Source organism: Corvus brachyrhynchos, unplaced genomic scaffold, assembly GCF_000691975.1.
Source record: "Corvus brachyrhynchos isolate BGI_N302 unplaced genomic scaffold, ASM69197v1 scaffold3, whole genome shotgun sequence".
NCBI lineage: Eukaryota > Metazoa > Chordata > Aves > Passeriformes > Corvidae > Corvus > Corvus brachyrhynchos.
Genome location: NW_008237619.1, coordinates 3,550,736 through 3,560,242, shown reverse-complemented (window position 1 = coordinate 3,560,242; position 9,507 = coordinate 3,550,736). Strand labels below are relative to the sequence as shown.

General features: G+C 41.6%; 1 protein-coding gene and 1 long non-coding RNA gene across 2 annotated transcripts in view; one reads left to right on the top strand and one right to left on the bottom strand.

Annotated features, from left to right (window-relative positions):
- LOC108446124 overlaps positions 1–9,502 on the top strand; it is a 26,669-nt gene extending 17,167 nt beyond the window's left edge. Inside the window, exons 2-3 of the long non-coding RNA XR_001861236.1 lie at positions 6,285–6,333; positions 9,415–9,502. This is a non-coding gene — a long non-coding RNA (uncharacterized LOC108446124). The remainder of the gene's footprint in view (positions 1–6,284; positions 6,334–9,414) is intronic.
- MYH15 (myosin heavy chain 15) overlaps positions 1–9,507 on the bottom strand; it is a 45,028-nt gene that overhangs the window by 14,469 nt on the left and 21,052 nt on the right. The window contains exons 21-31 of the mRNA XM_008631701.2: positions 9,146–9,269; positions 8,327–8,463; positions 7,695–7,950; positions 6,994–7,236; positions 6,213–6,389; positions 5,560–5,705; positions 4,865–4,955; positions 3,519–3,908; positions 2,423–2,549; positions 1,191–1,309; positions 523–719 (exon numbers count right to left, since the gene is read on the bottom strand). Coding sequence (XP_008629923.1) covers positions 523–719; positions 1,191–1,309; positions 2,423–2,549; positions 3,519–3,908; positions 4,865–4,955; positions 5,560–5,705; positions 6,213–6,389; positions 6,994–7,236; positions 7,695–7,950; positions 8,327–8,463; positions 9,146–9,269 — 2,007 coding nt within the window. The remainder of the gene's footprint in view (positions 1–522; positions 720–1,190; positions 1,310–2,422; positions 2,550–3,518; positions 3,909–4,864; positions 4,956–5,559; positions 5,706–6,212; positions 6,390–6,993; positions 7,237–7,694; positions 7,951–8,326; positions 8,464–9,145; positions 9,270–9,507) is intronic.

The following is a 9,507-nucleotide window of genomic DNA, read 5'->3' as shown; positions in this document are numbered from 1 at the left end:
AAAGGAATATGATGGAAAAAAACAGATTAAATTATGAATACTGGTATGTGGCAGATCATTTTATGCATGTCTGTGAATATTTGAAATTGAACTTTTGAACTCTCAGGCACCAGCTAGCTACTTACTCACTGTAACTAGTATGGGCTGGTTGTAAATATTTTATAAGACCTGCTCTAAATGACAGTATCATTTTCCTCCAATTAAGAGATATGAGACAACCTCCTGTTAGGAGGCTGGTCATAGGCTTTTGTTCATAGACTATTTAGATTGGGAAATCAGGGAGTCCTGGCAAGAAGAGGTGCTGGAAATAAAGGATGGCCTAGAAAGAGAATTGTGGAGATACTAGATGAAGAAAATATGCTGAAAGTGGGGTAAGATCCTGCAGATAGAGATGTGCAAAGGCTGAAGTTGGAGATATTCAGAGACCTTGCCAACCCGGCTGCCCTATTTCCCTAGCACACAACAAGACCCTGGGAGCACAGTCCTGCCAGTCAAGAGTATGCTGAAGCCCACTTAACTCACTTGGCATCTTCCAGCTCCTCAGTTCTCTGAATGGCATCAGTCTCATACTTGGTTCTCCACTGTGCCACTTCTGCATTTCCCTTGGAGAGAGCCCTCTGCAGCTCTGCCTTGGCTTCCTGCTCCTCCTCATACTGCTCCCGCAAGAGATCACAGTCATGCCTGGCTGCTTGCAGGGCATGAGCCAACGCATTTTTGGACTGCAGGAATAGGAAGGTCACAACATTGCAAGGTTACCTACAGCAAAACCAAAACAAACAGCCCCTAGAAATTCAAATGGAGGCTTAAGCTTTTTTTTCCTTTTTGCCTCTGGCTTTGAGAGTCCAGGTTAAGTGAGGCAAGAAGTGTTTGAAGTCATCCCTAACTGGTGACATGAGGAGGAAGTTATCAAGACTGAGGATAATTTAACAACTTTGGAGAAACACCCAAACTTTTAAGATGTAAGATCTGAGATTTTGGCTATCCTACTGAGTAAGTTTTATTTAGCATTTATGTATGCTGATGATTTTCCCAAACTCTTCTCTAGTAACTTGCCTCAGCCAGGGGCAGGAACAATTAGTAGGAATCCTTGTCATTCCTACATCTCATTTCAGCTTTTATTCAGGCTACAACTGAACATGAACATTTTCTGCCACTCTGTTTCAAGGAATGGAACACAGTTAAAGCATTACCTTGGTTTCCTCTTCTAGCTGTCTCTTAAGTTCTTCAATCTGTTGTGTAAAGGATGTTTTTCCCCGGGACAGCTGACTTATCAGTGACTCCTTCTCTTCGAGTTGTCTAGTAACCCCCCCTGCCATAAGATTTGACAAATAAGCAAAAAAAAAAAAAAAGAGCAAGATGATAAAATGACAAAGTCATAGTCAAAAATCATAGTCCCACTTGTCCAATTCTGCTGAGGAAAAGAACTCACAGTGATTGTGGTTGACCTGTTGTGAAGCTTCTTCCAAGACTGTAACCATCGGACACGTCATTTTCTTAGATTTTCTTTTTGGTTTTCCTTTTTTGGGTGGGTTTTGTGGCTTGAGTTTTTTTATTTGGTTTGTTGGGTTTTTTCAGTACTGCCAATAGCTTGATTCATTAATTTTACTTATTAAGTTTGTGGATCAGACTAGACTGATGCTTACTTTCATGGGCAGTTGTAGCTGGTTTTACTTTTTTTCCTTATTTTATATTGCTTTTCCACAAACTTCTTTTCAGAGGGCTGCAAAGCACCCTGAGAACCTCACAACGACCAGCATACAGGATGAATACATAAGGAAAACTTCATTGGGCACAGGATATGTGTTGCTGGGGGGTGAAAAGCACAGTCTTATGGGACACACAGACATTACAACACACAGGAAATGAAAAATGTCTTTGAAAATACACAGAACTGTGATAACTGATGAGGATGTAGAAATTAAATAATACTGTTCTGCCCAGAAAGGTGGTAAGAAGTTAGAGGATATGTGGTATTTTTGGTTAGATGTGAACATCTTTTAGGGTGCAATGCCCAAGGTCAGGCTGAGGAAGATGGGATTCACACAGGCCCGGCTCCTTTTTCCCTCTAGCATTTCTAGATGCACATATCCTTGTTCCTGAAACAATAGGTACCTAGGCAGCCTGGCACATCCTGCGTTCTGAGCTGGCATATCCATTTTGGCTCATGAGACAGTATCACTGTATGCTGATAAATGTGGGTATAGGTTTGTTTCAAAAGCCAGTCCAAGGCAAGGTTTCCCCACCAAGGTCATAAGAATGCTGAAGATAGAAATGTCAAAAGACACAAAGCTACTGCTCCATTCAGCAATCCCAACCCTGCCACCTTCACAGCAGATGCCATTGCAGAACACATCTCACTGCTGCAGAGGTGCCCCTGATAAATTCCTGGGAAACAGTCTATCTGGGCTGAACATGCACATACCATTCTCACTCTGGAGTTTTGTCTTCTGAGTAGTGAGGTCATTCATGAGGCGAGTCATTTCCTCCAGTTTTGTTTTTGTCTCATTCAGATGGTCTTCATAAGTGCGACAAAGCTTCTCTGCATTGGCCTAATGGGAATTGGGAGAAAAGACAAAGTTGTAGCCGCCAGGCAGACATTTGGAAGCTGTAGCCTTCAAAACGTATCCTTTTTTCTGTGTGTTTGTCTTTCAGAGGAATGGCGGATAGCAAAGACACAAACATCACAGCAGTAGAGCAGGGAAGAGCAGCCCCGTGTCTATGATCTCAGGCCATGGGACGCCCCATTAGACCACCTTTCCTGGTTTTTTTCCTTGAATTGTGTTCTGCATGTAAGCACCAGTGTAAAAAGACTCTTCAAGAACTTCAGCAGCAGTCACATGCCTATGAAGTTCAGGCATAGCTGCCTCATAATTGCTAGATGGGAAAATCACCTCCAGTGAAAATTGCTCTACTGATTCTGCTTTAATTGCCATTTACCATAAATTGGGTTTGATGACAGCTTTCTAACTATGAGAATACTGACATTTCTTTTCCTCACTTGCACTGAAAGAAATCTATTTAGAGTGCTCTGAAAGCTACCGAGATTATCTACTCAGGAAACAAAATCCACAATTCAGCTGTAGGAAGTGAAAATACACAGTGTGATCATGCAAGCCTTTGCTTTGCACTCCGTGCTAACATGGATCAAAACTGCGAACCAAGGGCAGCATCTGAAAGGACTCTGCTTAGGGTGAGAGATATCCTGCCCTGGATGGCGTCACTCCAGTTGTCACCAGCCTGGAGGAGCCTAGTTTACGTGACATGTTTTTGTGCCCTGAGATACATGGATAAACAATATGCCTGTGACTGAGGATGCACTGTGTGTTTCAGACGGGCCATCTTAATCGCTGTCCCATCTCCAGGGGAGAAGGGTTGTACTGCCAGCTGGGTAAGGGAGACAAGGTGCAAGATACCAACTTCTAAAACACTTCAGCCATACCAAGAGTCCTGGGAAACCTTCAGACCAGCCTTAGCTACACATGACTTTTGGGGGCTTTGGGAAGCCTCAGGACCCTTACTTTTCCCTTGACCATCTGCTCCATGTTGGACGACAGATCATCCACTTCCATCTTCAGCTCGCTTTTCTCCTTCTCCAGCTTCTGCTTGACCCTCTGCAAGTTGTCCAGCTGCTCCCCCATCTCAGCCACACTGTCTGCGTGCTTCTTTCTCAGTGTGGCAGCTGTGGCCTCGTAGTGCAGTGTGGCCTCCTCCAGGTCGCGCCGCAGCTTCAGGAACTCCGCCTCACGCTTCTTGTTCATCTCCAGCTGGGCAGCTGTGGCTCCCCCAGCCTCCTCAAGACGCTCACTCAATTCCTCTAGCTCTCGGGCCAAATCTGATCTCTGCTTTTCCACCTTGGCTCGAGCAGCTCTTTCTGCTTCCAACTCCTCTTCTAGTTCTTCTATACGAGCCTGCCAGAGAGACATGAACACTTTTGGGTCAGTTTTACAATGATTCCCATCAGAGGACCATGAGGCACCTTGCAAACTGTTAAACCCTCTGCCAGCCCACATTTTACCTTGCTGGCAGATCAGCAGTTAAAGGACTTGCTCATTTGTGGCAGTAAATCAGATCCTGAGCTACAGTAATGATGATGAGTCACATCTTGCTTGCAGTAGATTGCTCTGCAAGTTCTAGTTCAAGACATATAGGTCCAGTGCACTGACCTTATTTTCATGTGTTTGACATTCACCTGAAGTACATGCTAACAGGAGTGACAGCAACAAAATCTCATTTTAAGAGCTCAGTGACTGAAGTAATTTCTCTCTAGGAGTGTTAAGACAGGGTTTCAATACAGCAGTATGTAGAACTGCATGGATAACGAATATTTATTTGGAGCAGTCTTTTTTATTAAAAGATTATTTTCACCAATCTGCACTTTACATCCAAGTTATACAAATATTCTTTATTAACAAAAAAAAGTGGAGCTGTTATTTTTGGGTCCAGACATTTTGTTTGGACTGTGCTGAATTTCGTTGGCCTTTTAATTTCTGTTGAAACTTTCCTGCGTGATTTAACCTTTTCTCTAAATTTCAAATCCATGCTTATCACTGCTGATCTCCTCTCCAGCAACTACCCTCACCTCCATGGTTTGGAACAATATTATTTGCTTAAAACAAAACACCAGAGCCTTTCTGCCTTGCCTGAAACCACTACCATTCTGTGGTCATATGTCCTGCTACTGGGAGGAAACACTATAGAGCGAGCATCCTGAGGGAAAAAGGAATCTGTCTGGGAAGCTATGGAGATGTACCACTTTGTGTCTCAAAGAGGAGCTGCACCTAGCCATAAAAAGTTTCTGCAAGGTCTTTCGGTGAGGCACAAAGAGAAACTCATCCTAAAATACACGATAAAAAAGCAAGCTGACCTGAAGCTCCTTGATCTTCTTCTGCAGCTGCATCACTATAGCTTGTTCATCTTCTATCTTGGAATTCAGCTGGCTCATTTCAAATTCTTTCCTGGCACAGAAAGGAAAATCCTACTGTGACAATTTGCCTTAAAGCTTCAAGTTAGGATTTTGCAGTTTTTAAAGAGTTGTTCAATAAAACTTCTAATGTATCTAAAAATGAAAACAATTCTCATGTATTGCAATTTGCATGAAAACACGTTTTCCTCTGAGCAGCAGTTTCCAAGTCAAGCCTCTGCATGCATTTGTGCAGTTATATTTCTGGTTCTTTGTCTCATACAAAAATAATGCTATTTTCAGACTCAATGGAAAAACATATTTAACAGAGTCAGGTCTCCCAACAATCTATGATAGCTAGTTAGGATGAGCAACTTTATAGAGTTCCTTCTTCCGGAAAGCTTCCAGCTTTCTCCTCTAAGCAATGAAAAACATTAGAAAATTTCTGGGTCACTTTTTTTTAATGTAGGAAAGTTTAATGAATTCTAATGTTTCCAGCATTGTGTACACAAGAGTAATTTTCCCTCCCTCCTTGGCTCCACATTTTCGTAATGGCATTTTCTTTCAGCCACCATCAGAGCAGGATGACACACCTGAAGGCTCTTAAACGACACTGTAACCGTGCTGCTTTATTTGGTACAACAGAATCAACTTCTTACTTTTTCAACTTTTCTTCCATCTGCAGCTTATCATTCTCCAAGTCCATGACACTCTCTTGGGTCAGCTTCAAATCCCCTTCCAGTTTGCGTTTTGCCCTTTCTAGATCCATCCTCACTTTCTTCTCTTGTTCAAGTGATCCCTCGAGCTTTAGGAGCAAAGCCACATAACAAACATATTGAGCACAGATGGTTTACAACAGTCAGATGTAGGTTGTGCCTAGTTCTGTGCTGAGTTCTAGTGAGCTGTGAAGCAAAAGCACTTAAGGACAAGCATCCTAGTTTACATTTTTGTTTTCTAGCAGCCAGTGGGCAAATGGGCTAAAGAAATAAAACAAAAGTGTTAGTCCATGCTTTAATTTGTGCAAGCATTACAGTTCTCTTGGCAGCAAAGTTCTGTTTGACTTCATGCCACTCACACTGCAAGTGCAAGTTGGGAGGATTTTCCCTTGTTATTGCAATCCTTTGAAAGGCTGAACACAGATAAATTTTTGTAGTGTTCCTGTAATTATACCTTTTACAGACAGCACAAGGACTACATTTCTAAAACGACAGGAACACATTTCAAAGCTTTGCAACCTTTCAGTCTCACGAAAGGTGCACTGTAAGTGGTGGTAAAATGAGCCTCGTGAAACATAAAGGCAGAGCCAACTTACATCATCCACTTGCTGTTCCAGTTTCACTTTAGCTTTGCTCAGTGTGTTGACCTTGTCCTCTTCTGCTTGTAGGTCATCTAGAACTTGCTGATGAGATTCCTGCAAGGACTTTTTCTCCTTGGTAAGTTTGCTGATATTCTCGTCAAGTGTTGCCATTTCTTCTGTCAGATTTTTGACCTGTGTGAGAAAGGAAGATGTATTTGTAAGACTTTGAAGGAAGGGATTATCATAACAAGGCTAAAATGACTATCTGGTCTGAACTTGTAATCAGAAAAACAAGAGAAAGAAAGGGATTTATCCCCTCCCAGCACCTCGTGACTTTTTGAGTGAAATTCCCATCAAGGGAGTTAATGTCTGCCAGTTTTTGGTGTGGGTATAATACATGATTTCAAACATACTGAATTCTTTTCAGAGTCACTCCCATTGTCATGGACTCCAGCCTCTGATTCTCCTTGGGAGAAGCAGGAGATGAGCTTTTTACATTTACAGACTTTAAGGAGGAGAGGTGGAGGAATTAATGGTTACAGCAGAAAATTGTTTACTTAAAAATTCCACAAATAGGTATAATTCTTCAGCTGAAGTGCAGTAGGACTCACTTCAAAAAAAGGGAAATTTAGGCTCAGAGTTAACAATTTTTACCTCATAAGGTCAAATTACTGACCCTTTAGTGTGGCCTGTGTAACAAACAATGTAAAACCATCAGAAGACCTGTAGCACTTGTCGTAAAGGTAATCCATGCCCAGCCTCTTTTGAATATGTGAAGGTGAAGTTTTGAATGTACCTTGTTTTCAGTAGCATGCTTCTCTTTCTCTACTTTTGCAAGTGTTATTTCAAGATCATCAATATCCTTCTTGAGCTCAGAGCACTCATCTTCCAATTTTCTCTTCTTAGAAGTCAGCTCAGAATTCATCTCTTCCTCATCCTCAACCCTCTCTGTCAGTTCTTTGACTTTGGCTTCCAGCTGAATCTTGGATTTAATCAACAAGTCACATCGTTCCTCGGCATCTGCCAGAGTGTCTTGCTCCTGGTGTGGCACAAGGAAGAGGACAGCAATGACTGCCTGGCCTTTTTTCTCCCTTAGTTGACCTTTTTTCTCCCTCACTTGTCCCCTATCCTTTAAGTGGTCAGGGAGCCTGATCCAACGTACACAGCAGCATAAGGAAAATTTCCTACTCTTGATTTCAGAAGACAAGTAATTAACAGAGCAGGATGAGATAGTGGTGAACATGACTAGTCACATATGAGATTACTTGCCTGTGTTACTGCCATAGACATTGCCTTGAACAGAACCCGTTAAGATTTGCATTGTTAGCCCACCTGGTTATATGCTAAAACATGAGAACTTCTATGCACTCTGAATTTTGGCAAGACTCTGACAAGATCAACAGCTTATTTTTATTAAATTCCACTAACACTCTGGTCTGTAAACCTTTGAGTATCAAAGAATGTCTCATAAGTATATAAATCTATGTATCTACTCACAGCTTGGAGCTGGAGAAGCAAATCATTTTTTTCCTGAACTAAAGAGACTTGCTTTTCCTCAAGTTCCTTTCTCCGGGCTTCAGATTTTTCCAGGGCCTCCTTCAGTTTCAAGAATTCTTCCTTCATAGTGGCCATCTCCTTTTCAGTTTCTGCAGACTTCAGGAGAGGCTTGATCTTAAAGAAAAGCTTCATCCAAGGCCAGTTCTTGACAGCCATAAAAGCACGGATGTTCCACTGAATTACAAGAAGGGCATCCCTGGTTTAAGAGAAAACAAACAAAATTCCCTAAATCTTAGCCTGAACTGAAAAAGTGAGGGTTTCATTTTCATTCTCAGTCAGTTTCATAGGTTTGTTCTGAGCAATATTAGGAACCTGTACTAATTTCCAAGAGATACAAGAAACTTCCTCCAGATCTCTTTATTTTTGGAGACACAAAAAATTTCCGAATCTCATTTTTACCAGAGCTGCAGGCAACTAATATACAGTTGCTATTATTTTTATCACACATCCACTTAAAGCTTTTAATTTAGGGTTATCTATAGCCTTAGGAACTGTAATTAATGGCTCTATTCAACTTATAATTAAATGGTAATTACTATTATCTGCTAAGATTTAAGGGGGTGCCTTCATACCTGCGCTCCACTATCTTCTGAAACTCAATCCGCATCAATCTGCCACGTGCTCTTGCCTGGATCATCGTTAGGATTTTTGCAAGTCGCTCATCCCTCATTTCTTCTAGATGGCCCAAGAGACCAGCCTTGAAGAACACCTGGAACATGCACAGATGTCAGTTCACCACAATGAAGGATTTATATCAGAGTTACAATGACCTTGCTGAAGTAGTTCACAATGGTATTCTTATTGACTCATTATAAACTAGAAGAGTATAGAGGGCCAAATACTACTTGCATCCGGGACTTCACTGTACAGTTCCAGAGTTGTTTTCAAACTGGGTTTTATCTCCCCAGTTTTGAATAGGCCAAACTATTGTATTACCACAATATCTTTCAGCTGTGGCAGGGTTCCAAGTAGGTCAGCTGAACCACAACTCCTGACTCCCAGAAATCCCTGCTAATGGGATCATGTGAGAATTGCACGTGGCCTCATTTCAAAAGCTGCAGCTGATCCTGTGGTCCATCTATGTTTGAATGTACCTATATTATACTAAATAAGCTATTGTTTTACTGGGGGGCATGGAGCATCAGCTGCTGCTGTGTCTGCTTGTAGAGTTGCTCTAATAAAAGCTTTGTGGAAACTTGAGCCAGAGAGTTAAATTTCCTCTAACACAGCTTAAAACCTGCTATCACTTTGCTGCTATTTTGCTGGTTCCTTGTATTATTAAATCTCCATTAAACACCACCACCATAAATTGCAGTGTTCTATTCTGCAAATTAAATACCAGATCTATTACTTTTCTATTTACATAAGCAATGATGGTCTCTTCTGGTTACCTTGGTGTGTCCAAAACGATATTGGCTATGGTCAACTTCTAAAGATGCCATCAGTTTTTCAGCAGCTTTTCTGCTATCCACAAACTTATCCTCTGGGATTGCTCCTGGATTCAGGATGCGGTACCTGTTTAATAACAGATGAGCAATGTGTAAAACTGGCCCAGATTCTGCTTTGTTTTTTTTCCCTCTTCCCCCAAAATTAAAAAAAAAACCAACAAAAAGACCCAAACCAAACACCCAGGGTAATCTCCTGCTTTGTATCTACACAGACACAAGGAAGAGAAGAATTCTGCCTTCCATGTCTGCCAAACTGAAAGGAAGATAAACCTGAATGGAACAGGAGAGATCATAGCTCGGCATTA